The 27,979-nt window shown below is 45.6% G+C and overlaps 3 protein-coding genes across 3 annotated transcripts in view; 2 read left to right on the top strand and 1 right to left on the bottom strand.

Moving 5' to 3' along the window:
- Positions 1-507, top strand: part of LOC149977808 (protocadherin Fat 4-like) — a 42,316-nt gene extending 41,809 nt beyond the window's left edge. Inside the window, exon 6 of the mRNA XM_090199021.1 lies at positions 202-507. Coding sequence (XP_090055147.1) covers positions 202-507 — 306 coding nt within the window. The remainder of the gene's footprint in view (positions 1-201) is intronic.
- A 469-nt stretch (positions 508-976) lies between these two features.
- Positions 977-19,789, top strand: LOC110490083 (protocadherin Fat 4). Its single transcript, XM_036945537.2, has 16 exons — positions 977-1,148; positions 1,501-1,681; positions 1,796-2,046; positions 2,207-2,432; positions 2,590-6,713; positions 7,022-7,123; positions 7,499-7,648; positions 7,897-8,048; positions 8,228-8,313; positions 10,373-10,552; positions 10,795-10,922; positions 11,132-11,358; positions 15,741-15,800; positions 15,932-16,139; positions 16,767-16,910; positions 17,004-19,789. Exons 1-16 carry the CDS (start codon positions 1,016-1,018, stop codon positions 18,335-18,337), a joined length of 7,686 nt encoding a protein of 2,561 aa, XP_036801432.2. The 5' UTR covers positions 977-1,015; the 3' UTR covers positions 18,338-19,789.
- A 14-nt stretch (positions 19,790-19,803) lies between these two features.
- LOC110490081 (ATP-binding cassette sub-family F member 3) overlaps positions 19,804-27,979 on the bottom strand; it is a 28,573-nt gene continuing 20,397 nt past the window's right edge. Inside the window, exons 18-21 of the mRNA XM_021563229.3 lie at positions 27,823-27,914; positions 27,095-27,227; positions 21,379-21,466; positions 19,804-21,207 (exon numbers count right to left, since the gene is read on the bottom strand). Of these exons, the coding sequence (XP_021418904.3) occupies positions 21,049-21,207; positions 21,379-21,466; positions 27,095-27,227; positions 27,823-27,914 (472 nt within the window). The 3' untranslated portion in view covers positions 19,804-21,048. The remainder of the gene's footprint in view (positions 21,208-21,378; positions 21,467-27,094; positions 27,228-27,822; positions 27,915-27,979) is intronic.

Genomic DNA, 27,979 nt, shown 5'->3' with positions numbered 1-27,979 from the left:
GTGGAAAGCCTTCCCAGAAAGAGTGGAGGCTGTTGTATAGGGGGCGGATCAACTCCATATTAATGCCTATGATTTTGGAATGAGATGTTCGACCAGCAGGTGTCCACATACTTCTGGTCATGTATTTGTTTTTAATGTTCTGAAAGGTCTGTCTGTTTTTGCAAACATGATCAATAAGAACTCTAAACTCTAAATGGACAGGTGCGCTATCAGCTGTCTCAGGGGAGTCCGTTCCTGGTGGACTCAGTCCGAGGTGTCATCTCCCTGATAGACAGGCTGGACAGAGAGAGAGACTCCTTTCACCTGCTAGCCGTCACAGCCATGGACCAGGGCAGCATGCCCAGGTCAGCCACTGCTGTGGTCAACATCACTGTCCTAGATGTCAATGACTGCAGCCCGCTGTTCTCTCCAGACACACTGACGCTCCATGTGTTGGAGAACGGCGGAGACCCATCTCAGCTCACCCACCAGGTAACTGCTGTGGTAGGGTTATTGGTTTATTATTAAACCCTTATTTAGTTAGGTAAGTCATTATAATAAGGACCTGGTTAGGACCTGGAGTAATCTGACTGAACTACCCTCCAGCTTCATATGAACAAACAGATGATGTGGCAGCTCATCTCAGAACACAGAACCAAATCTTCCATCATGCATTGGCCAGCTCCTCGATATGTCTGTCACGAGAGGCTATGATTGATGTTATGACAGGAGACAATCACATCATGTTACCAATATAATTTTGATGCGGCCATAATGCATTGTAAGATTTGTCATTTAGTGTAATCTCATAATGATGATTGAGTTATTATTAGCCATTTTGAGTCTGTTAAACAATTGCCACATGACATACATTATGACATGACATACAGTAGTATCATGAGTTGAATACAATACAAGTAATACATTAGTAATATATTATACCTGTTGCCTTTCAGTAATATCTTAACGCCCCCCTCCTCCCCCCAATTGTGACCAGGTGTCAGCTAGGGATGATGATCTAGGGGTGAACAGCCAGATGAGGTACTTCATAGATAGAGACTGGGAGGGTCTCTTCTCTCTGTCGCCAAACGGCACCTTTCACATACTACAGAGCCTGGACAGGGAGGTGACATCTCTCTACAAGTTAGACATCATGGCTGTCGACTCAGGTGATCAGGATCTCTGCTTCCGTACGACAAAAACATGTTGTTCCTTTAAGAAATATCAGAACTCAGTTTTTTCTGCTTTACAAGTATAATGTATACACATGAGAGCTGTACCTAAATTGTACACTGTATATCACATTGTGAAATCCGGCTGCAGTGATTTGTGTGTGATGTAGGATTTAGCTAAGCTATCTCTGAGCAGTAATGAATATGGAATAAGATGTTATTTTATGTTTGTCGAGACATCGCAAAATAAAAACTCATACATGCTTATAGCAAGTAATAAAGCATAATACCTGCAGGCTGTTTATCTTTTTGTTGCTGTTGATATTGTTCTTTTGTTTGGTCTCTTCAGGTTTGCCGCCTCTGACAGGGACTGTGACAGTCCATGTTGTAGTGGACGATATGAATGACAACCGGCCAGTGTTTAGTGAGGAGGTCTACACCACCATTGTCTATGAGGATAGCCCTGCAGGCACAGTGTTTGCCATGGTCACTGCCTATGATGCGGATGAAGGTGTCAATGGACAAATAAGGTACAGTTCCTTTGACTGAAGTCCTGTGGATCCTCATCACTGGAGTTGAGAAAGAATATATGGTCAGATCCTGTTTGATTCACTGCTGTAATGTGATGGTTACCTATATTCCAGGTACTCCATAGAGAGTGCTGATGGACCCTTCTCTATTGAGGACACGTCTGGGGAGCTGTTGACCACTGGCGTGCTGGACAGGGAGGCGGTGGCAATCTACAGACTGACTGTGGTGGCCAGGGACACACACCCCACACAGCAGCTGTCCAGCTCTGTACAGGTGTCTGTCCTGGTTGCGGATGTCAATGACCACTGGCCTCAGTTCCTCCACAGCCCCTATGTGGCTAACATGCCGGCTGGATCTGCTCCAGGTGAGGGGGTTTAGTAACAGCAGCCATTTTAGATATCATAGATAAACAAGGAAAACAAAGTAAATCATATTATTACAAATGCCCTTTATTAATGCGATTATGATAGGTGTACAATGTGTTTATGATTTGTTTCAATGCTGTTTGTGCCCGTGTTCTGCAGGGTCTGTTGTGTGTGCTGTGAGAGCAGTGGATGGGGACTCAGGGATCAATGCACAGCTTCACTTCTTCTTATACGGGCAGAACACTGGCCAGTTCTTCATCAGCCCACACAGGGGAACCATTTTCACCACTGGTGCCCTCGCAGGGACAAACGACTTCACTATCAACGTGCACGTGGAAGACGGGGGAGACCATCCTAAATTTGACACAACAACTGTTACCATCAGGTTCAAAGTTCTAATCTGTATTTGTCTGCTTTGGGAGTTGTGGGGAAGGTCTGTATAAAGGGGGGGGGTTGCTCTTTAACTGTGGTGATGACCTGCCAGCCGGCACATCACCAACTCATCTCTGCATTTTCCTCTTCTTCTTTTCTCTCCTTACCAGATTCCAGAATGCCTCAGAGTTCCCCACAATTGGTGTAGATGTTCTCAGACCATCGCTCTCTGAAGAGGACCCAGAGGGAACCTTGGTAGCTCTGGTCTCAGCCAGGACTTCCAGAGCAGGTCCAGTCTCCTTCTACCTGGTGTCTGGAGACTCTGACCACCTGTTCCGCCTCCACCAAGAAACTGGCCAGTTGACCATCCACCACCCTCTGGACTATGAGACCAACAAAGAGTTTCTACTGCTGGTGGAGGCCAGAGATGCAGGCTCCCCACCGTTCTCTTCTTATGCAGAGATTCACGTGAATGTCACTGATGTGAACGATAACGCACCGCAATTCACTCAGCGTGAATATAGGTGTGAGGTACTGGAGAACTCTCCAGCGACGTGGGTGTGTGACGTGCTCGCCATCGACGCGGACTCTGGGAGTTATGGAAAGGTGCAGTACAGCATTTTAGAGCGGAACAACATTGATCATGTTTTTACCATCGACTCAGAAAATGGCATGCTGAGCACAACAACGAGTTTAGACCGCGAAGAAATACCTGAGTACAATTTAACCATCGTAGCGGCAGACAAAAACAACAGTTTCTATAAAGACATTGCAGTCATGCTAGTGGTGGTTGTGGACACAAACGACCACGCACCTCGGTTTACACAGATCTTCTTCACTGAGGTAACTGAGGATTCTCCTATCGGACACACCATTTTACAGATCGTCTCAACAGATGACGACATCGGTGCCAATGCTGTGATGACTTATTCCATAATTGACCAGAGGGATGACGTTCTTCCCTTCAGTATTGATAAGACTAGTGGGTGTATAACAGTGTTGCTGCCCCTGGACAGGGAGACCCAGGACCATTATGTGGTGAAAGTCAATGCCAACGACTCAGCTTGGACCATTAGTACAGACGTGACAATAGACGTAACCGATGTTAATGACAACAAACCTGTCTTTACTAAACAGGTCTACACCGCTACTGTCACTGAGACCAGGGCCCAGGAAGTATTTGTTATGCGAGTTCTCGCTATGGATGCTGACCTGGGACAAAACAGTCAGATTGTGTATCTGATCGACCCTCCCAGTGAGCACTTCTGGGTCAATGCGTCTACTGGGGATATTCTCACCAAGCAACCCATATCTTTACTACATCAGTCTGCCTCTCTGAGCTTTAGTATTACGGTTGTAGCCTCTGACTGTGGCAATGTTCGTTCATACAGTAACTCCATGGTCATTGTAACCGTTGTTCAGTATAACCACTTCCCTCCCAGCTTCCTGCCTTTCCCGCCTCTCCTGTCCATCCCCTTTAACATCACCATGGGAACCGAGGTGGTGCGGCTAACAGCCGTGGACCGGGACTCCAATCGCAGCAAAAGCAACACTACTATAGAATACAGTCTCGCCGGAGGTAACGCATCAGATTTTTTTGTAATAAACATGGACGATGGGAGACTGATGCTTAATAGGACATTGAGGCAAAGCATTAACTCACTGTTGATGCTCATAGTTACTGCAAAGGACCAGGGGTTCCCTCCTCTCTCATCACAGGCTGTTGTTCAATTTGAGGTTACAGGAGAGAATCAGTTTTCCCCGCAGTTTTCAGAGACGTATGTTACCTTCTCCATCCCTGAGGATCTGCTAGTGGGGTCAGTCATTGGGAAAGTCCAGGCCGAAGACGGAGACGATGGTGTCAATGGTGTGCTCTCATACTCTATAACTTCAGGAAACAAATATTCACCGTTCTCTTTAGGACAGAGGTCAGGGTTGATTACCCTAGTCGAAAGGCTGGACTATGAGAAACAAGGAGTTTATCGTATTCAGATCACCGCCAAAGACGGAGGCTGGATCTCTAAGACTGGGACGGTAATCATGACCGTGAATGTCAGTGACGTGAATGACAACCCTCCGGTCTTCACATTGTCACAGTATACAGCCTCAGTGCTGGAGAACTCTGCGGTTGGGACACCGGTCCTCCAGGTCGGTGCTACCGATGCAGACTCAAGCGCCAATGCATATATCACCTACTCACTGATGGCCAGTGGACACTCTGGCCAGTTTGCCATCGACTCCAGGAACGGCACTGTCACCACTCTGGATATCTTTGACTTTGAGCTCAAGCGGTCCTTCGAAATAACTGTCAAGGCCTCAGACGCAGAAAACCGCCATTCATTCAGCGTCGTGCACGTTAATATCCAAGTCTTAGGAGTCAACGAGTTCAGCCCAGCGTTCCTGCAGCACAAGTTCAACCTGTCCGTCTCCGAGAATGTATCTATTGGAACTAGAGTTGGCAAGGTAACCGCCACTGACTCTGACGAAGGCCTGGACGGACTGGTCTTCTACCTGCTCATTGGACAAAGCCGATGGACAGGCTTCGACGTAGATGAACAGAGCGGAGAGATCTACATCACCACTGATCTGAGGAAGCAGGGCTACAGCCATGTCACCCTGAGAATCCTAGCTAAGAACCGAGGCGTCATCACAGGGCTAGACGTGGACGAAGCCTTGGTCCACATCAATATAGTGGACACTAACGACCCACCAGAGTTCTCCTCGTGGCTCTACAGTGCGGAGATCAGGGAGGACAGCCTTGTGGGGAATTCTGTTATCAGAGTGGTTGCCCTGGACCAGGACTCTGTCCCAGAGTGGAGCCGCTTCTCCTACAGCATCCCGGATGGAAATGTCAACTCATCCTTCTTTGTAGACCCTGTCAGTGGACTTGTGTCTGTCAGTGCCCCCCTGGACAGGGAACTGTGGCCCCTATACAACCTGACTGTGACAGCCACAGACCAGGGTTCTCCGCCAGCCACTGGGACTGCTCAAATTGTGGTGACCATTACTGACGTTAATGACAACGCTCCCACATTAGTCAACATACATGGACAGGTGAAGGAGAACCAGCCTGCTGGTACCATAGTGGCCAGGCTCAACACCTCTGATGCTGATCTACCTCCCAACCAGGGGCCATTCTCCTACTGGATCGTCCAGCCTGCCTCAGGGAGGAGCTTCACCCTAACTTCTGATGGAGTCCTTTCCACCTCCAGACCTCTGGACCGGGAGGTCAACTCTGTGTTTCATCTGTCGGTGGTAATCAGTGACGCAGGGACTCCTCCGCTGTCCTCCACCACGATGTTTAACGTCAGAGTCGAGGATGAGAACGATAACCCATCGGTCCCAAGGAACGTCTACATCGAGGTGAAGTACTATGGCAGTGCCTTCCCCGGCGGCTTCATCGGCGACGTCAGACCCGAGGACCAGGATGTGGTGGACACGTTTAACTGCAGCATCAGAAACGGACCTCTTAACATGTTCACGATCCCTGACGGCACCTGCGATATCTGGTCTTCTCCATACCAGGGAGAAGCTACGTACAACATCACAATTGAGGCCACCGACCACCTCCACCCTCCCGTTAACAACAGTATCTACGTGAACTACAAAGGCTTCACCAACGCTTCCATGGACAGCTGTATACTGTTCTATGTGGCGTCCACCTCGGTCGAAGACTTCTTGTCTCTCAATTATTTGAAGTTTGTCAAAGCCCTGGACAGCCTGTTCAACCTGCAGGCCTCCAAGACTCACATGTTTGGGATTAAGCCTACAGGTGATAAAGTCCTGCTCCTGGCTGCGGTGAAGAGTTACAACGGTCAGTACCTGAATGGAGAGGTCGCCAGCAGTATCTCTGCTGCCCACCAGAAACTCCTGGAAGCTCAGAGCAACATCACTCTGTCCTACATCACCAGCGACCCCTGCCTCGTCAACCCCTGTCTGAACGGCGCCACCTGCAACAAAAATGTCCACATCGGCCCAGAGGTTTTCGTCCTGGAGAGCCCGTCGGTCATCTTTGTGTCGCCGCAGAATGAGATCTTTAATTGTTTGTGTTCAGCGGGCTTCGCTGGCACCCTGTGTGAACTAGACGTGGATGAGTGTGACGAGAGACCCTGCGAGAAACAAAGCGTGTGTGTTAATAACCCAGGGGGGTTCCGTTGCCACTGTAGGAGGGGCTTCTCTGGCCTGTACTGCTCAGCTGCCCTGGATGTTTGCCTGGGGGTCCACTGTCAACACGGAGGGACGTGCCTGAACACGGAGGATGGGGTTCACTGTGACTGTAGTCCTGGATATGAGGGTAAGTCATATTGAACCTGAATCTCAACATTGACTCTATAATGCATGTAATCCAGTCATGACAAATTCATGTTAAAACTGAGGGTTTGGGAATTGGAGGTTCCAATTCTCAGATCAACTTACTAATAGACTAATTGTTACCACAACACTAAGATGTCAGATGAACACCGGCATTCTACAATGGCTTTACACACAAACGGTACTGTAGCAATTCCAAATACTGTACGGAATTATTTTTGACATTTGTCTGAAAACAGAGATAGAGAGAGGATTTGGAGTGTGAACTCTTTGACCCGTTGTTCTTTTCAGGAGACTTTTGTGAGCATTCCGTTAACCACTGCGCATCAGCACCTTGTTTCCAAGGCAACTGCACCAATGGTCTGACAGGATACACATGTCATTGCCCTTTTGGTGAGAAATGATACAAGCTGTTAACGTACACACTTCTTGTCCAGGCTGGGCAGCACATTGGTTAAGTCACTCATATGATTGTATTTGTGGTTATTATGTCGACCTGGCATTAAACTAGCTGTAAACGCTTGTCACACCAACATACATACACTTGACTTAATTGTTGTGCTACACTGTGTAGCGAACCATTAATGTAAACTCGTGAGATCAGGCGGCTTGCGAGGCTACTGAATGGGTGCTCAGTCCTTAAAATGTGTCATCAGAATGCTGAAAGGATTTCTTTGAATCCCTACAAAATTTCAGTCCTGATCCTCCTCTCACAATGATTTTCAGGATTCTTGTTAGTTCTAGATTTGCCTTTGTCTTCTCCCTCAGGTGTGAGTGGCATCCACTGCGAAGAGGACAGCTATGGCTTTGAGGAGTTGTCCTATATGGAGTTTCCTCCTCTAGATCCCAGGAGTAACTTCATCTCCCTGGAGCTGGCCACGTTGCAGCAGAACAGCCTGCTGCTGTATAACCCTGCAGGTAGCTGGATTGGTTTGACTTATTTTCTATGAATAAAAAACTAAGTGTAAAAACTACACAGTGAAACACTGCATTTAAAAACTCTGTGTTTGATGTGTGCTGTCTGGGGGGGATTGAGAATGGAGCAGAAAACACATTTTTGTTGTTTGGTGTAATTAATGGACAATAACGTTGTATTGTTGTAAAATTCTTGAGGATAACACCAACAAAAATAAATGTTCCTTTATGGTCCTTGACCATGGTATCAGGCTCGGGCAGTGTAGAGTACCTGGCACTGGAGGTTGTGAAGGGGAGGGTCCGTCTCTCATATGACCTGGGCTCTGGAGCTGTCCGTCTGCAGACGGAAAGGCAGGTGGCTGATGGACGCTTTCACAGCATCACCGTCAGGAGGATAGGAAATGTGAGTCCCAAGGGCATGCTTGTGCGCGGCCCACACACAAACACGTTAACAGTACATGCAGACATAAACACATATGGTACATGCAGACATAAACACATATGGTACATGCAGACATAAACACATATGGTACATGCAGACATATATGCACGCACACACTTATTTTTGTTTTCATCTTACAGATAGGCTCTCTACAAGTGGACCACTGTCCTGATGTGAAGGCTACTGGATTTTGTCTCTCTCAAAGTAATGGCATTGGCTCCAAAAGGTACTCGTCTACTCATTATTAAATTATAAACTCAGGAAAAAAAAAGAACCTTCCTCTCACTGTCAACTGCGTTTATTTTCAGCAAACTTAACATTGTGTAAATATTTGTATGAACATAACAAGATTCAACAACTGAGACATACACTGAACAAGTTCCACAGACATGTGACTAACAGGAATTGAATAATGTGTCCCTGAACAAAGAGGGGGTCAAAATTAAAAAAAAAGTCAGTATCTGGTGTGGGCACCAGCTGCATTAAGTACTGCAGTGCATCTCCACCTCATGGACTGCACCAGATTTGCCAGTTCTTGCTGTGAGATATTAAACCCACCTCCCTAGCCCTCACCCTCTGATCCAACAGGTCCCAGACATGCTCAATGGGATTCAGATCCGGGCTCTTCGCTGACCATGGCAGAACACTGATACTCCTGTCTTGCAGGAAATCACACACAGAACAAGCAGTATGGCTGGTGGTATTGTCATGCTGGAGGGTCATGTCAGGATGAGCCTGTAGGAAGGGTACCACATGAGGGAGGAGGATGTCTTCCCTGTAACGCACAGCGTTGAGATTGCCTGCAATGACAACAAGCTCAGTCCGATGATGCTGTGAACATACCGCCCCAGACCATGACGGACCCTCCACCTCCAAATCGATCCCGCTCCAGAGTACAGGCCTCGGTGTAACGCTCATTCCTTCGACGATAAACGCAAATCTGATCATCACCCCTGGTTAGACAAAACCACAACTCGTCAGTAAAGAGCACAATTTTTTTGGGCCTCCCGGGTGGCACAGTGGTTAAGTACTGCAGCGCCAGCTGTGCCATCAGAGTCCCTGGGTTCGCGCCCAGGCTCTGTCGTAACCGGCCGCGACCGGGAGGTCCGTGGGGCGACGCACAATTGGCCTAGCGTCGTCCGGGTTAGGGAGGGATTGGTCGGTAGGGATCTCCTTGTCTCATCGCGCACCAGCGACTCCTGTGGTGGGCCGGGCGCAGTGCCGCTAGCCAAGGTTGCCAGGTGCACGGTGTAGCCTCCGACACATTGGTGCGGCTGGCTTCCGGGTTGGATGCGCGCTGTGTTAAGAAGCAGTACGGCTGGTTGGGTTGTGTATCGGAGGACGCATGACATTCAGCCTTCGTCTCTCCCGAGCCCGTACGGAAGTTGTAGCAATGAGACAAGATAGTAGCTACTACAACAATTGGATACCACGAAATTGGGGAGAAAAAAGGGGTAAAATAAAATAAAATAAATTATAATAATAATAAAAAAAAGAAGAGCACTTTTTTCCAGTCCTGTCTGGTCCAGCAACGGTGGGTTTGTGCCCATAGGCGACGTTGTTGCCGGTGATGTCTGGTGAGGACCTGCCTTTATAACAGGTCCCTCAGTCCAGCCTCTCTCGGCCTATTGCGGACAGTCTGAGCACTGATGGAGGGATTGTGCGTTCTTGGTGTAACTCGGGCAGTTGTTGTTGCCATCCTGTACCTGTCCCGCAGGTGTGATGTTCGGATGTACCTATCCTGTGCAGGTGTTGTTACACGTGGTCTGCCACTGCGAGGACGATCAGCTGTCCGTCCTATCTCCCTGTAGAGCTGTCTTAGGCGTCTCACAGTACGGACATTGCAATTTATTGCCCTAGCCACATCTGCAGTCCTCATGCCTCCTTGCAGCATGCCTAAGGCACATTCACACAGATGAGCAGGGACCCCTGGGCATCTTTCTTTTGGTGTTTTTCAGAGTCAGTAGAAAGGCCTCTTTAGTGTCCTAAGTTTTCATAACTGTGCTTAATTGCCTACTGTCTGTAAGCTGTTAGTGTCTTAACGACCGTTCCACAGGTGCATTTTCATTGAACAAGCATGGGAAACAGAGTTTAAACCCTTTACAATGAAGATCTGTGAAGTTATTTTGATGTTTAAGAATTATCTTTGAAAGACAGGGTCCTGAAAAAGGGACATTTCTATTTTTGCCGAGTTTGTGGGTTGTGTTTAATTTAATGTCATATCAATGTGTTTTATTCATTCTCACTTACAACATTGTGTTCTTGGTCCCTGCTGTCCCTCCCAGGACCCTGGACGTTGGCGGCAGTAACATGACGTTTGGGGGAGTCAGGTCTATTGAGTCTGTTCTGCTGCGTCCTGGTCAAGTCCAGACTCATGACTTTGTTGGCTGTGTGAGAAACATGAAAGTAAATGGTATACCTTTAGGGCTTACCAAAGCTCTGGCGGCCTACAACTTCTTGGAGAGGTATGAGCTCAGATTTATATCCTCTGTGAGACCAAAATAAGTGTACTATATAGGTAAAAGGGTGCCATTCAGGATTTAGCCTAAAATGGTGGGATGTAACAGTTGTCGTAGCTGTAGAGAAGCCACCGGTTGTTGTCAAAATCTTAAGTCAGATGAGGGAATCCATACAGTACAACAGATAGATGGTATAGTCCTATTGACAGTTAACATACAGTATAACCAATGGATGGTATGGTCACTAGGTGTCCTCGAGCAGCAGTGTCTCCGTGTTTCAGTGGTCCGTGTCTGAACGGAGGAGTGTGCCAGGACCTCTGGTCTCACTACATCTGTCAGTGTACACACCACTACACTGGAACCACCTGTAACACAGGTACTGGCCTACACACATGGGGACAATTCCGCTTTCAATTCAAGAAAACATTTATCAAAAACAATGGGCAATTTACACAATTTACTCCCTGAATTGACTGAATTAAAAAACAAATTAACCCCAGCCTTCCTGGTACGACAGTACCACTAAACCTGACTGTGCTTCTGTTCATGGTGTGACCAACCTGTTCAGTATTTTATTTCGGACAGAGATTTCAGAGGAGCATGTGTTACGGCTGGGCAGTAGCGGCTACATAGAATATGTAGTCAGAGAGAGCTACAGGAGAGAGCAGCAGCTGAGAGACCTGCTGGACGAAGACAGAGGACAGGCAGAGACCAGCAGAGATCTCTCTGAGATAGAAGTCAAGGTGAAGACTGTGGAGAGAGACGCAGTGTTGCTGTTCGTTTTGGGAAGGAAAGGACACTTTGAGCTCAGGGTGAGCTGCACATTTATTATATATTTTTTTTACCTTTATTTAACACGGCAAGTCAGTTAAGAACAAATTCTTATTTTCAATGATGGCCTAGTGGATTAACTGCCTTCTTCAGCGGCAGAACGACAGATTTTTTTACCTTGTCAGCTGGGGGATTCGATTTTGCAACCGTTCGGTTACTAGTCCAACGGTCTAACCACTAGGCTACCTGCCGCACATGAGACTTTCATGTGAGATTAGAGATATTTCTCAGTGAAATACCGATAATGTTAACACCGGTATGTGTTCAGAGAATTTGAATGTGCAGGGGCAAGAAAAAGTATGTGAACCCTTTGGAAATACCTGGATTTCATCAAATTTGATCCGATCTTCATCTAGGTCACAACAATAGATAAACACAGTCTGCTTAAATAAATAACACACACAATTATATGTTTTCATGTCTTTATTGAACACACTGTGTAAACATTCACAGTGCAGGGTGGAAAAAGTATGTGAACCCTTGGATTCAATAACTGGTTGACCCTCCTTTGGCAGTAATAACCTGATCCAAACGTTTTCTGTAGTTGCGGATCAGAACTGCACAACGGTCAGGAGGAATTTTGGACCATTCCTCTTTACAAAACTGTTTCAGTTCAGAACTGCTCTCTTGAGATCATGCCACAGCATCTCAATCGGGTTGAGGTCAGGACTCTGACTGGGCCACTCCAGAAGGCGTATTTTCTTCTGTTGAAGCCATTCTGTTGTTGATTTACTTCTGTGTTTTGGATTGTTGTCCTGTTGCGTCACCCAACTTCTGTTGAGCTTCAATTGGCGGACAGATAGCCTAACCATCTCCTGCAAAATGTCTTGATAAACTTGGGAATTTATTTTTCCCTCGATGATAGCAAGCTGTCCAGGCCCTGAAGCAGCAAAACAGCCCCAAACCACGATGCTCCCTCCACCATACTTTCCAGTTGGGATGAGGTTTTGATGTTGGTGTGCTGTGCCTTTTTTTCTCCACACATAGTGTTGCATGTTCCTTCCAAACAACTAAACTGTAGTTTCATCTGTCTACAGAATATTTTGCCAGTAGCCCTGTGGAACATCCAGGTGCTCTTTTGCAAACTTCAGACTTGCAGCAATGTTTTTTTGGACAGCAGTGGCTTCTTCCGCGGTGTCCTCCCATGAACACCATTCTTGTTTAGTGTTTTACGTATCGTAGACACGTCAACAGAGATGTTAGCATGTTCCAGAGATTTCTGTAAGTCTTTAGCTGACACTCTAGGATTCTTAAGTTCATTGAGCATTCTGTGCTGTGCTCTTGCAGTCATCTTAGCAGGATGGCCACTCCTAGGGAAAGTAGCAACAGTGCTGAACTTTTTCAATTTATAGGCAATTTGTCTTACCGTGAACTGATGAATATCAAGGCTATTAGAGATACTTTTGTAACCCTTTCCAGCTTTATGCAACTCAAAAAGTCTTAATCTTAAGTCTTCTGAGATCTCTTTTGTTCGAGGCATGGTTCACATCAGGCAATGCTTCTTGTGAATAGCAAACTCAAATTTTGTGAGTTTTTTTATAGGGCAAGGCAGCGCTATCCAACATCTCCAATCTGGTCTCATTGGTTGGGCTCCAGGTTAGCTGACTCCTGACTCCAATAAGCTTTTGGAGGTCATTAGCCTAGGGGTTCACATACTTTTTACAACCTACACTGTGAATGTTTATATGATGTATTCAAAATAGACAAGAAAAATACAATATCTGTGTTGTTAGTTTAAGCACACCGTTTGTCTATTGTTGTGACTTATATGAAGATCAGATCAAATTTGATGACCAATTCATGCAGAAATCCAGGTAAATCCAAAGGGTTCACATACTTTTTCTTGCTACTGTAGGCAGTTTAGTTATAGGACATGGAAAATTGAGTTTGCAATGGAGGGGAGGAGCTTCTTAAATTGCATTCTTTGGGTGATCTGTGGTTCCAAATGGCACCCTATTCTGTAGTGCACTACTTTTGACAGAGCACTATGAGCCATGGTCAAAAGTAGTGCACTATAAAGTCAATAGGGTGCCATTTGGGGTGAATCGTATACACTGTATTCGGAAAGTATTCAGACCCCTTCACTTTTTCCACACTTTATGTTACAGCCTTATTCTAAAATTGATTAAATCGTTTTTTCCCTCATCAATCTACACACAATACCCATAATGACAAAGCAAAAACTGTTGTTTAGAAACTTCTGCAAATTTGTAAAAAAAAACAAAAACAGATCACATTTACATAAGCATTCATATCCTTTACTCAGTATCATGTTGAAACACCTTTGGCAGTGATTACAACCTCGAGTCTTCTTGGGTATAACGCTAGAAGCTTGGCACACCTGTATTTGGGGAGTGTCTCCCATTCTACTCTACAGATCCTCTCAAGCTCTGTCAGGTTGGATGGGGAGCGGTCGCTGCACAGCTATTTTCAGGTCTCTCCAGAGATGTTAGATCTGGTTCAAGTACGGGCTCTGGCCGGGCCACTCAAGGACATTCAGAGACTTGTCCTGAAGCCTTTCCTGCGTTGTCTTGACTGTGTGCTTACGGTCGTTGTCCTGTTGGAAGCTTAACCTTCACCCCGAATCAAATCAAACTTTATTTGCCACATGCGCCGAATACAACAAGTGTAGACTTTACCGTGAAATGCTTACTTACAAGCCCTTAACCAACAGTGCAGTTCAAGAAGAAGAAAATATTTACCAAGTAGACTAAAATAAAAAGTAATAATAAAAAGTAACACAATAACGAGGCTATATACAGGGGGCACCGGTACTGAGTCAAATTGCAGGGATACAGGCTAGTTGAGGTAATCTGTACATGTAGGTGGGGGTGAAGTGAGTATGCATAGGTAACAAACAAACAGCGAGTAGCAACGGTGTACAAGAGGGGGGGTGTCAATGTAAATTGTCCGGTGGCAATTTTTATGAATTGTTCGGCAGTCTAATGGCTTGGGGGTAGAAGCTGTTGAGAAGCCTTTTGGTCCTAGACTTGGCGCTCCAGTACCGCTTGCCGTGCGGTAGCAGAGAAAACAGCCATGCGTCCTCCGAAACACAACCCAACCAAGCCGCACTGCTTCTTAACAAAGCGCGCATCCAACCCAGAAGCCAGCCGCCCCAATGTGTCGGAGGAAACACAGTGCACCTGGCAACCTGGTTAGCGCGCACTGCACCCGGCCCGCCACAGGGGTCGCTAGTGCGCGATGAGACAAGGATATCCCTACGGGATATTTTGTAGTGCCCTCTTCATGACTGTCTTGGTGTGTTTGGACCATGATAGTTCGTTGGTGATGTAGACACCAAGGAACTTGACACTCTCGACCCGTTCCACGACAGCCTGGTCGATATTAATGAGGGCCTGTTACACCCACCTTTTCCTGTAGTCCACGATCAGCTTTGTCTTGCTCACATTGAGGGAGAGAGCGGTCTTAGTGCCAGCTTCGCTTTGTGGTGGTAAAAAGACGGCTACGAATAATACAGATGAGAACTCTCTTGGTAGATAGTGTCGTCTACAGCTTATCATAAGGTACTTTACCTCAGACGAGCAATACCTTGAGCCTTCTTTAATATTAGACATCGGGCACCAGCTGTTATTGACAAAAAGACACACACCCCCACCCCTCATCTTACCAGAGGTAGCATCTCGGTTCTGCCGGTGCATAGAAAATCCCGCCAGCTCTATATTGTCTGTTTCTTCGTTCAGCCAAGTCTCTGTTACAGTTTTTAATGTCCCGTTGGTAGGATAATCTTAATAGTAACTTTATTTTGAGTGCCTGAGTGCTCTGGAGCAGGTTTTCATCAAGGATCTTTCTGTACTTTGCTACATTTATCTTTCCCTCGATCCTGACTAGTCTCCCAGTCCCTGCCGCTGAAATACACACCCACAGCATGATGCTGCCACCAAAATGCTTCATCAGAGCAGAGAATCTTGTTTCTCATGGTCAGAGTCCTTTAGGTGCCTTTTGGCAAACTCCAAGCGGGCTGTCACGTGCCTTTTATTGAGGAGTGGCTTCCGTCTGGCTACTCTGCCATAAAGGCCTAATTGGTGGAGTGCTGCAGAGATGGGAGAACCTTCCAGAAGGACAACCATATCCACATAGGAACTCTGGAGCTGTGTCAGAGTTACCATCGGTCACCTTCTTGGTCACCTCCCTGACAAAGGCTCTGCTCCCCCGAATGCTCAGTTTGCATAAATCCATTTTAGAATAAGGCTGTAACATAACCAAATGTGTAAAAAGTCAAGGGGTCTGAATACTTTCCAAATGTACTGTACATTCATAGTTCTGTTGGAGTCTGCATTTCCGGAGTAAAGTGTTAACTCTTAGCTGTCCGTATTCTAAACCAAGTTTCCGTTGACACGTTCAGGTGATGGATGGAAACCTTCTGTACGTCTCCAGAGACAGAAGGTCAGACGTCCTCTCAGAGGTAACCACCAGCGTTGGAGCATGGTGCTGCTGACAACACCAGAGTTGGGGTTCAATTCCTGCATGGGCCTCTTTCTCAATATGTGTTAGCTGTCGGTGCTTTAACCTAAATATCATTATTTATCATGCTAGGTAGCCTCAGAGACCAGCATGGCGGACGGGGACTGGCATGTCCTCCATCTTTCCACAGTTGGACAGACCACTGTCCTTCTGATGGACGGACAGACAGTCACGAACACCAGCAATGACGGAGCTCTGGACCTAAGTGCTGTCAATGTGGAGAAGATCGTCCTTGGAGCGACTCCACCACCACCCCGAGACACGAGAATCAAGCGCCCAGGTTGGAAGAAATGGTGTAGGATGAAGTTGCCCTTAGATGCTGATCTTCGGTCAGTTTAGCATTTTCACAACTAATGGTTAAGGTTAGAATTGGAATACCTTTCAGTTTGTCAGTCAATTACATAATGCTGAGCTGTGTATTCATTAACAGTGTATTACTGTAATCGTGTTCTCAGGATATTAAGTGTTCATGTGTCTTGACCTGCAGTGTGAAGATGTACAGCCAATCCCAAATCCTACCTCCTATGTAGTTTCATAGATCCGAGTGGATTGGACAGGTGTTGCAATATGGTCAAAAATGCACATTATTGTGCTGGAGTGTCTGGTGTAGCAGTCTAAGCTCCCGACTCTGAACTCGTTTCCCCCTTAGCGACGGGGGTTTAAGCCCCCGTCGCTAACTGTCTGCGCTTCACTCAATCTTTACTTATATCTGTCTTGTCAAAAATAAATAAAGTGATTAACTCCCATCTCAGAAATACACTTGACCTCTTTGAAGGCAAAGTGGAGCAATCATACCATAATGATTTATGTCCAGTTTAAAAAAAAACATTACACAGCTACCTAGGGGGTTAGCAGTTAGGGGCATGTTTTGGGATCAGGCAAGTATGTTTCCTCTGTCTCCCCTCAGTAGGGTTCTCTGGTTGTGTGGAGTATGTCCGATACAATGGCCATTTCCTGCCAGTCAGCGGCTACAGTCTGATAGTGGAGGTTTGGCCCAGTTCTACCCTGCTTCAGTCCAGCTGTGAGTCCCCAGGCTCCTGTGTTCCCTCATGTGAGTCACTGACACACACACATTAAATCTAACAGATAGGCTCCTCCTCTTACCTATCCATACTGTAACACACATTTCCTCTGGTACATCCAGGCTCCTGTGTTTCCACCACTTGCCCTGAGGATGTCCCCACCAACGCCATACTACCTTGCCTCTCTCTGCCCTGTCCCACTGCTCCAGCCTGCGGTGGCTCGGCTGGCACTAGGAACAGCTCCTGTATCTGCCTCACGGCTGGCTCCTGTGAGCTCTGCTCCTCCCCTCCACCAGAGGACTTCCGGGGAGGAGCAGGAGTGTGTTCTGATAAGGAGGCCCTCAGGGGCCCCTCCGCTCCTCTGTGGGTCATCGGCGTGGTTCTCCCCATCACCTCCTTCCTCCTCTGCCTGGGCCTGGGTGTGTTCCTCTGCCTGGGGAGACGCAATGCTAACGCCTGCTGCCACCGGCCACAGAAGCGTCAGGCTGAAAGTGGCTCACCGCAATGTGGAGAGGAAGGGACAGACAACGGAGCGTTTTGTTTTGAAGGCCCGAGGACCACTAGTTCTGTACCTGCGGTGAGAGGGAAGCCACCTGACGGGATCCGGGCGGACAAACCGAGGGAGGCTGTCCAGGACGGCTACAGTACAGCCAGGCCAGGTGTGGAGGCTGGTGGACACAGTGAGGAGCTGGAATACTACGAGATAGACAGTGTCTACAGTGTGTTCCAATCTGACACTGGCTCTCTAAGGCTCACTGGGTCTCTCCACAACACAGATTGGGAGAGGACAGAGACTGGAGTGAGGGGAGGATTGAGGGGATGTCAGAAGAAAACGCCAGATTCCCCAAATCCAGATGACCGAGAGAGGCCAGTGGAGCTGTGGCAGAGCCCTGACCAAAGAGTCTCCAGAGACGGAGGATGTGGTATGGCCAGTGGGTCGCTGAGCCAGGTAGCTGATGAAGAGCAGCGCTTCCCCGGGAGGTTGGTAGTGCCAGGGCTGAGGGGTCCTCCTCACTGTCTCTCTGTGGAGGAGGTGAGGAAGCTGAACAGCCCTGTGGGTGTTCAGTTACATCAGCTGGCTCAATGGCCCAGGCCTGGCAGACCTACCAGAGGGATAAACAGAGGGATGGACAGCAACACCCACAGCTCCTTTACCTGCTCAGAGGTCGACTTTGACAGGGACTTCGCTCTACTAAGCGCCCAGGGCTTGTTACAGGAGCGGACACTGATCACCACCCCCAGAGAACCAGTGGAGAGCCTGCCTGTGCCCCCCTCTCAGGCCCAGTACAGGACTAGGACGGCCGACTCTGGAGATTCCCTTCAACACTGGGAGCAGCTCCTGAACATGTGTGTGTGTTTCCACACCTACGCCCCAGTGTTTGAGGACATAGCAGGGCTGCCAATGGAACAACCACCTGACTGGGACAGGCAAAGCGATCTGGAGGAGATCATATGACAGGTCATGAAAAGAAAATTGATTTGAAAATGTACAAGAACTATGGTAAAGATTGTTTCATTGTAAGAGCTGTGCCAGGGAATGGGTTTGCTTTTATTCATGCAGGTGTTTGCATCGTAATTGAGGGTAAAGTACATCCCTGGCAATGTGTGTTGACAGTATTGCGGACAGCAGAATGTACTGTATGCAGAATGACTATATTTATATTGTAATGCAATGCTCTCAAACATCCTATCCCACCCATTTATTTTCACTGACTGTTGCATTGAAATAGTCTCATGTTTTTCTCATGTCACTCAAAGCTGTGCATCATTGTGTTGTTTACCTTCCATTTGGTTAGTTAGTGTTTTGGATTTAGATCACTTTTGTCTCACTTTAATAGGCAACAGTGCAGTTGAACGCAGAAACAGTTCAGCACCAGGGCTACTGTTCTTTACATTGAGGGAGTTTTATTACGCTGGCCCGGGTTGAACCGGGCAAAAGCTGGGAGGGAGGAGCACCCTTCTCAGATCTAACAGTAATCTGCGTAGCTCGGTCATGTTGTCAACAAGGCAGCATGGTGCATCGTCCAGAAACATACATCTCTTTGCCAGAAAATGAACTAGTTTCAATTCTGATAAAGCATTAAGAAAACAATCGCATCACTCCATGTGCTTAATTACGTCACTTTTGTTTTGAGCTGACTTTGCCATTAGCCATAGCGGGGTACCTGGCTCAAGCCCGGGGGGAAGTCACTTTTCACCCAATTCAAACTCCTCCCACCGGGGTAACCCGGGCCAGATAAACAACCCCCCCAGTGTCAAATGACTAGCTCCACTTTCTATAGGTACGCCAATCTGTAGAGAGCTGACTAGCTCTACTTTCTATAGGTACGCCAATCTGTAGAGCTGACTAGCTCTACTTTCTATAGGTACGCCAATCTGTAGAGAGCTGACTAGCTCTACTTTCTATAGGTACGCCAATCTGTAGAGCGCTGACTAGCTCTATTTTCTATAGGTACGCCAATCTGTAGAGAGCTGACTAGCTCTACTTTCTATAGGTACGCCAATCTGTAGAGAGCTGACTAGCTCTACTTTCTATAGGTACGCCAATCTGTAGAGAGCTGACTAGCTCTACTTTCTATAGGTACGCCAATCTGTAGAGAGCCGACTAGCTCTACTTTCTATAGGTACGCCAATCTGTAGAGAGCCGACTAGCTCTACTTTCTATAGGTACGCCAATCTGTAGAGAGCTCTGAAGTAATTGACAAGTCTGTATGGCCCATATACACACTCACAGTGCACTCCTTTATGAACTCAACCTGTGAATGATTAAGCATCCATTTACAATTTTCACAAAACATTTATATAATTTGAGTGTTTTCTGTCGCTTGTATATGGACTCTATCCATAGATCTTCTCTAGATTGTTATGAAACGCGGTCCACTTTGTCAAAATAATAAAGTCACGAACATCAGACCTGGCGAATGGATGATTAAAGCTTTTTATTTAGCATGGCGTTATGATTGAATAGTTCTTTCAACAGCTATTTATAAGTTAGTGATATAACGTTGAAGCAGAAGGAATTTCGTTTTTTATTCTGATAATTGTCTTTAAGATGTGTGTGTGTGTGTGTATGTATGTGTGTGTATGTATGTGTGTGTATGTATGTGTGTATATATATATATATATATATATATATATATATATATATATATATATAAAATATAATACCCCTCTTTACTTGGAGATACTGCTGCTTCTTCCCAAGAGACCTGGAGCCAGCTGCTGCTGTTGTACAAGTTGTTGTTGTGCTGGTGGGTTCCCATGCTAACACATATGGATGTTTCCAGGATCGTGTTCATTAGGGTACGCAACAGAAAACATTTGGAACAGAAAAGGAGCGTTTCTTATTGAACAAGTCCACTTAGTCCCTCCGTTTCAGACTGTTTTCTTCTGTTTGGTGCCCAATGAACACGACCAGGGGTGTCTGAAATGACGCTATGGTGCACTTTTGGCTTGTTCCCAAAATACTGTACTATGTAGGGAACAGGGTGCCATTTCAGCTCAGCCCCAGGTTCCACTGATTAAGAGATGATCCCTCTCCATCACGAGCACACATGTTCAGGAGAAACATCATCCCATATCACTTGAAATGTATCCTCTCTCGCACTCAATCGCACACATATTCAACATGGATGAAGAAATGGAGACATTCATCCCTTCACTGATATTAATGAGAGCTAAAAGGATGTAGCGTTATTCCAAGATGGCTGCCCACATGGGGTTAACAGTTAGAGGGTACAGCCCCCCCACCTTCACAGGATGGAAAATCCTCCTTGATATTGAAGTGAACCAAACCAGCTCCAACTATTATGATCAGAAAGGTTGGGAGTGGCGAGGCCGGAGCAGTTTCGGAGTACGCACACAATCGACATTCCACGTGGACAGATGTTGTACCCTCCATGTACCCTAAAACGTGTCTGCTTCAGGACAATGGACAAGAGTATGCCACTTTGAACTGCCGGGCCGAACTAAATCACAAACAAAACAAAAACGGTAGTGTGGGGGAGCAGAGAGGATGCCGGGACAGTTAAACTCAGTTCTCCCCCCGGGGATGATGATTGGCAGTCAGAGAGTGAAGAGTGGGGGGGGGGGGGGGGCTTTAGGTTATTGAAGTCAATTGGCAACTTGGCATGACTGTCATAGTTGGCGTAATGGGTGAGTTACCACTCACAGGTAGCCCTCCTTGCGGAACTGTTCTTGCAAGATATCCCGGTACTCGTCGAAGCCCCCCTCCACTCGCCGCACGTTCCCGTGCTCACAGACCCACAGCTCTCTGCACACGAGCCGGATCAGACGCTCGTCGTGAGAGACAAGGACCACTCCACCCTGAGGAGAGGATAGAGATGTTAAGGGTATGAACGCACATTAAAACTGTGTTCAAGAGCTATAATTTCCAATGATTGTTAGCTAGAGGCCAAAGTGAGCTTATAAAGAAAAGCCATCCATGATTTACTCTACTGATAAAGGACATTTTCTCTTCCAGATTAACAAGCTTACTTTGAATTTGTTGAGCGCCTTCGCTAGAGCCTCGATCGTTTCCATGTCCAGGTGATTGGTTGGCTCGTCAAGGATATAGAAGTTGGGGCTGAGAGAGAAAGAGAAAAAGTGAGTAAGAGATACAACTGTAGCTACAAGCAGCAATGAAACGGGGGGCTGTTGCTGGCTTATGAGCAGGCTGAAAGAGATGAACGCATTGAAGCATTATACATGTGCTATATGCAAGTGTTCACAAAATATAACAGTACATTATTTATAGCGCCATGCAGTGGCTGTTTGACGTAGCAATTATTCCCTTGCAGATTTGTAGGGACGAACAAACACTGTAGTCGCCAAATCTCTAGACTTAGTGTGAAGATTTGTAAAATTGTTTTAGCATTAGCATAAATGCTAGCCGTTTGAGGTTCACAACTGAATTGCATGCTGCTTCCATTTTTTAAATATATATCAACACCTGTTTTTAAATACACCTTCCGACTAGTGTCGGTCAAGACCCTTAATCAGTTATAAGGTGATAGAGCGAAGATAAGATTCTTTACAAAGTAGTCAATTTTCTCTTCCATCTTCACGTACCACTTTTCTCAAACTTAGAGACTGATATGATGAGCATACATTCTGAGTTGAGACAAGTATACTGGTTCATGTGAAGATTTTAAGATTTAATTTAAAAAATCCAATATGGCAAACATTTCAATATGGCGGACCTCATGGGTCCTTGAGGAAAATGTGTTCCTTGTGACGAGAAACACAGATTTTGTGGTTGTACGTCAAACGGGGCAGTGGGGCGGAGACTTAAAAACGTAATACAGCACCACCTATAGGCCAATTGGTGCAGTTGTTGGTGTTCGAGTAGTGATGTTGATATACTTTGATGTTGCCAAACTATACATCTTGTTACCAACCGGGCATTGAGCTATTCCGACCATTTTATTAGGGGTGCTTTGATGCCGGCAATCCTAATAATAACACATTTCGAGACTGATTAAAACCATCTCATCAATAGGATCTTGACACTTCTCTAAATGAATAGCGTTCTCATGTCCTCTCTCTCCAGTTCTGTTCCTAGTGTTATCACTTCTCTAAATGAATAGTGTTCTCATGTCCTCTCTCTCCAGTTCTGTTCCTAGTGTTATCACTTCTCTAAATGAATAGTGTTCTCATGTCCTCTCTCTCCAGTTCTGTTCCTAGTGTTATCACTTCTCTAAATGAATAGTGTTCTCATGTCCTGTCTCTCCAGTTCTGTTCCTAGTATTATCACTTCTCTAAATGAATAGTGTTCTCATGTCCTCTCTCTCCAGTTCTGTTCCTAGTGTTATCACTTCTCTAAATGAATAGTGTTCTCATGTCCTGTCTCTCCAGTTCTGTTCCTAGTATTATCACTTCTCTAAATGAATAGTGTTCTCATGTCCTCTCTCTCCAGTTCTGTTCCTAGTGTTATCACTTCTCTAAATGAATAGCGTTCTCATGTCCTCTCTCTCCAGTTCTGTTCCTAGTGTTATCACTTCTCTAAATGAATAGTGTTCTCATGTCCTCTCTCTCCAGTTCTGTTCCTAGTGTTATCACTTCTCTAAATGAATAGTGTTCTCATGTCCTCTCTCTCCAGTTCTGTTCCTAGTGTTATCACTTCTCTAAATGAATAGCGTTCTCATGTCCTCTCTCTCCAGTTCTGTTCCTAGTATTATCACTTCTCTAAATGAATAGTGTTCTCATGTCCTCTCTCTCCAGTTCTGTTCCTAGTGTTATCACTTCTCTAAATGAATAGTGTTCTCATGTCCTGTCTCTCCAGTTCTGTTCCTAGTGTTATCACTTCTCTAAATGAAGTGTTCTCATGTCCTCTCTCTCCAGTTCTGTTCCTAGTGTTATCACTTCTCTAAATGAAGTGTTCTCATGTCCTCTCTCTCCAGTTCTGTTCCTAGTATTATCACTTCTCTAAATGAATAGTGTTCTCATGTCCTCTCTCTCCAGTTCTGTTCCTAGTGTTATCACTTCTCTAAATGAATAGTGTTCTCATGTCCTCTCTCTCCAGTTCTGTTCCTAGTGTTATCACTTCTCTAAATGAATAGTGTTCTCATGTCCTCTCTCTCCAGTTCTGTTCCTAGTGTTATCACTTCTCTAAATGAATAGTGTTCTCATGTCCTGTCTCTCCAGTTCTGTTCCTAGTATTATCACTTCTCTAAATGAATAGTGTTCTCATGTCCTCTCTCTCCAGTTCTGTTCCTAGTGTTATCACTTCTCTAAATGAATAGTGTTCTCATGTCCTGTCTCTCCAGTTCTGTTCCTAGTATTATCACTTCTCTAAATGAATAGTGTTCTCATGTCCTCTCTCTCCAGTTCTGTTCCTAGTGTTATCACTTCTCTAAATGAATAGCGTTCTCATGTCCTCTCTCTCCAGTTCTGTTCCTAGTGTTATCACTTCTCTAAATGAATAGTGTTCTCATGTCCTCTCTCTCCAGTTCTGTTCCTAGTGTTATCACTTCTCTAAATGAATAGTGTTCTCATGTCCTCTCTCTCCAGTTCTGTTCCTAGTGTTATCACTTCTCTAAATGAATAGCGTTCTCATGTCCTCTCTCTCCAGTTCTGTTCCTAGTATTATCACTTCTCTAAATGAATAGTGTTCTCATGTCCTCTCTCTCCAGTTCTGTTCCTAGTGTTATCACTTCTCTAAATGAATAGTGTTCTCATGTCCTGTCTCTCCAGTTCTGTTCCTAGTGTTATCACTTCTCTAAATGAAGTGTTCTCATGTCCTCTCTCTCCAGTTCTGTTCCTAGTGTTATCACTTCTCTAAATGAAGTGTTCTCATGTCCTCTCTCTCCAGTTCTGTTCCTAGTATTATCACTTCTCTAAATGAATAGTGTTCTCATGTCCTCTCTCTCCAGTTCTGTTCCTAGTGTTATCACTTCTCTAAATGAATAGTGTTCTCATGTCCTCTCTCTCCAGTTCTGTTCCTAGTGTTATCACTTCTCTAAATGAATAGTGTTCTCATGTCCTCTCTCTCCAGTTCTGTTCCTAGTGTTATCACTTCTCTAAATGAATAGTGTTCTCATGTCCTCTCTCTCCAGTTCTGTTCCTAGTGTTATCACTTCTCTAAATGAATAGTGTTCTCATGTCCTCTCTCTCCAGTTCTGTTCCTAGTATTATCACTTCTCTAAATGAATAGTGTTCTCATGTCCTCTCTCTCCAGTTCTGTTCCTAGTGTTATCACTTCTCTAAATGAATAGCGTTCTCATGTCCTCTCTCTCCAGTTCTGTTCCTAGTGTTATCACTTCTCTAAATGAATAGTGTTCTCATGTCCTCTCTCTCCAGTTCTGTTCCTAGTGTTATCACTTCTCTAAATGAATAGTGTTCTCATGTCCTCTCTCTCCAGTTATGTTCCTAGTGTTATCACTTCTCTAAATGAATAGTGTTCTCATGTCCTCTCTCTCTCCAGTTCTGTTCCTAGTGTTATCACTTCTCTAAATGAAGTGTTCTCATGTCCTCTCTCTCCAGTTCTGTTCCTAGTGTTATCACTTCTCTAAATGAATAGTGTTCTCATGTCCTCTCTCTCCAGTTCTGTTCCTAGTGTTATCACTTCTCTAAATGAATAGTGTTCTCATGTCCTCTCTCTCCAGTTCTGTTCCTAGTGTTATCACTTCTCTAAATGAAGTGTTCTCATGTCCTCTCTCTCCAGTTCTGTTCCTAGTGTTATCACTTCTCTAAATGAATAGTGTTCTCATGTCCTCTCTCTCCAGTTCTGTTCCTAGTGTTATCACTTCTCTAAATGAATAGCGTTCTCATGTCCTCTCTCTCCAGTTCTGTTCCTAGTGTTATCACTTCTCTAAATGAATAGTGTTCTCATGTCCTCTCTCTCCAGTTCTGTTCCTAGTATTATCACTTCTCTAAATGAATAGTGTTCTCATGTCCTCTCTCTCTCCAGTTCTGTTCCTAGTGTTATCACTTCTCTAAATGAAGTGTTCTCATGTCCTCTCTCTCCAGTTCTGTTCCTAGTGTTATCACTTCTCTAAATGAATAGTGTTCTCATGTCCTCTCTCTCCAGTTCTGTTCCTAGTGTTATCACTTCTCTAAATGAAGTGTTCTCATGTCCTCTCTCTCCAGTTCTGTTCCTAGTGTTATCACTTCTCTAAATGAATAGTGTTCTCATGTCCTCTCTCTCCAGTTCTGTTCCCAGTGTTATCAAGGCAGTTTGACAGATGTACAATATGTTTCTTATTTACAAGGTAAGTTGGTTGATGACAAATTCTAATTTTTACAGCAACAACCTGGGGATGAGTTACAGGGGAGAGGAGAGGTTGAACAAGCCAATTGTAGGCTGGGGATGACGATTACCGTAATTGCTGGACTATTAAGCGCACCTGAATATAAACCGCACCCACTGAATTATTAAAAAATATGTATTTTGTACATAAATAAGCCGCACATGTCTATAAGCCGCAGGTGCCTACCGGTACATTGAAACAAATTAACTTTACACAGCCTTTAAACGAAACATGTCTTGTAACAAAAATAAATAGGCTTTAACGAAACACGGCTTGTAACAAAAATAAATAGGCTTTAATGAAACACGGCTTGTAACAAAAATTCAAACAGTAGCCTACCAAGAAAGTCATTGGTCACTATCTTCCTCCTCCTGTGCACTGAAACCACTGAAGTCATCTCCTTCGGTGTCGGAGTTGAATAGCCTCAGAATTGCTTCATCCGATGTTGGATCGTTTTCATTGTCGCTCATCACTTTCATCCGGAGGCAAATACCCCGCTGAGCTCATGCTGCCCCTTCAACACGCTGCAGTCCAGCCTTTCGAAACCCGTTGATGATAGTGGATTTTTTGACAATGCTCCACGCTGTCAGGACCCACTGGCAGACTTGACCATAAGATGCTCTTCGCCTGCGGCCCGTTTTAGTGAAGGATTTCTCCCCACTTGTCATCCAATCCTCCCACTGAACAAGGAGCGCCACCTTAAATGCACGATTTACACTGATGTCGAGTGGCTGCAAATACTTTGGGCCATCTGCTTTTCTTCCCTCTGAAAGCTTTTGTTGTCTTTTTGCACTGAGTCAGTTCCTCACGCTGCTGTTTCCAACGTCTTATCATCGACTCATTAAGGCCAAGCTCCCGTGCAGCAGCTCTATTTCCTTTTCCAACAGCCAAATCGATCGCCTTCAACTTGAAAGCTGCATCATATGCATTTCTGTGTCTTTGCCATGATGAGGGTGACAAAATTACTACCGTAATCAGAATGATGGGAAGTTTGAGCGCGCTCGATTTACGTCACATTATGTAACGGTGCTCAGTTTTTTGGCGGCATGAATCTTGTGAAAGCGGGAAAAATCCATAAATTAGCCGCGTCATTGTATAAACCGCGAGGTTCAAAGTGTGGGAATAAAGTAGCGGCTTATAGTTCGGAAATTACGGTAGGTGGCTGTGGTGGTAAGAGGGGCCATCAGGGAATTTAGCCCGGACACTGGGGTTAACATCCCTACTCTTGCAACAACTACCATGGATTGTTAAGTGACCAGAATCGGTTTAACCTCTGAAGGATAGAGAAATGTAACCCAGCGGGCTAAGCTGGTCACAATGCCATTATTAAACGTCATGGTCTGGAGGCTATACACTGCTCGTACAAGGACGTTTTTCCAACTTAACTAAAAACCAGTTTACTACTACAATATGACGATCCTGTGTACAATTTTGCGGCCATGGAGTGTAATAAAAGGCATTACCAAGGCATTGTCATCTGAGCGAAGGCAACCCGGCTCTTCTGCCCTCCTGACAAACTGGCCACAGGCCGAGTTGCCAGCTCCCCTGTTATTCCATAGCCGCCCAGCTGGTGTCTGTACTCCTCCTCGTTACGACCTGGGTGGGACAAAAAGGGTTACAGATGACAAAGACTGCAGGCTATAGATGGGTTGGTTGTTAAGCAACATGGGCCAAAACAGACAGGGTTGGCTTAGACGGTTGCCAGAATGTAAATTATAATTCGTCCCCAACGTTTATTGAAAACCTAAATAGCACTTGTCTCTCAAATACATCTTTACAGATCTTGGTTAGCTAGCTAGCGAATCTTAGACACATCAGCATCAGTTAAAACACCTCAAAACAAGACATGGTATCAAGAACAAGATAAAAAACTAGCTGAAATGATTCACCAACAATTCCTCACATGGCAGCTTTCTTGTCATTGTTGCTAGCCATCTGGTCATCCAGAATCACAACACACTGCCTTTTGCCCCATTGAAGCGAGCGCATTGTTTTCGTGACGTTGTCATCTAACCCGCCATAGGGATTCGTAACAACCACCTGGGTCGTGTTCATTAGTGCACGCAACGGGTATTGGGCCAAGTCCAGGTAGTGCTGTTCCAATCAGTTTCCTTTGCATTTGGTGCCTAATGAACACAGCCCAGGCTTTGATAATGATCAGTATTGATATGTTTTGGTGGTGAGTGGTCACCTGGGAATTTGTTGAGTAGCAGCTCAATTGAACACACGTTGAGGTCTAGTTGATCCACGTGGTGCTGACTGAAATAACCGATCTTCAGGTTCCTGAGCGAGAAAGGGAAATAAAGCTGTCGTTTACTTCCCTGCACGCACACCCACCGAGACACACA

Source organism: Oncorhynchus mykiss, chromosome 15 (genome assembly GCF_057628025.1).
Source record: "Oncorhynchus mykiss isolate SJ-2025 chromosome 15, ASM5762802v1, whole genome shotgun sequence".
NCBI classification, from domain to species: Eukaryota; Metazoa; Chordata; class Actinopteri; order Salmoniformes; family Salmonidae; genus Oncorhynchus; species Oncorhynchus mykiss.
Note: the sequence above shows the minus strand (reverse complement) of the source record. Positions and strands in the feature narration are given on the sequence as shown.

Excerpts from the sequence above, each read along its gene's own strand:
- LOC110490083 (XM_036945537.2), top strand. The coding sequence starts at position 1,016 with ATGAGGTACTTCATAGATAGAGACTGGGAGGGTCTCTTCTCTCTGTCG. Across the intron at positions 8,049-8,227 it reads CCGTCAGGAGGATAGGAAAT|ATAGGCTCTCTACAAGTGGA; the intron begins GTGAGTCCCAAG and ends TTCATCTTACAG. Across the intron at positions 10,553-10,794 it reads GCCTACAACTTCTTGGAGAG|GTGTCCTCGAGCAGCAGTGT; the intron begins GTATGAGCTCAG and ends TATGGTCACTAG.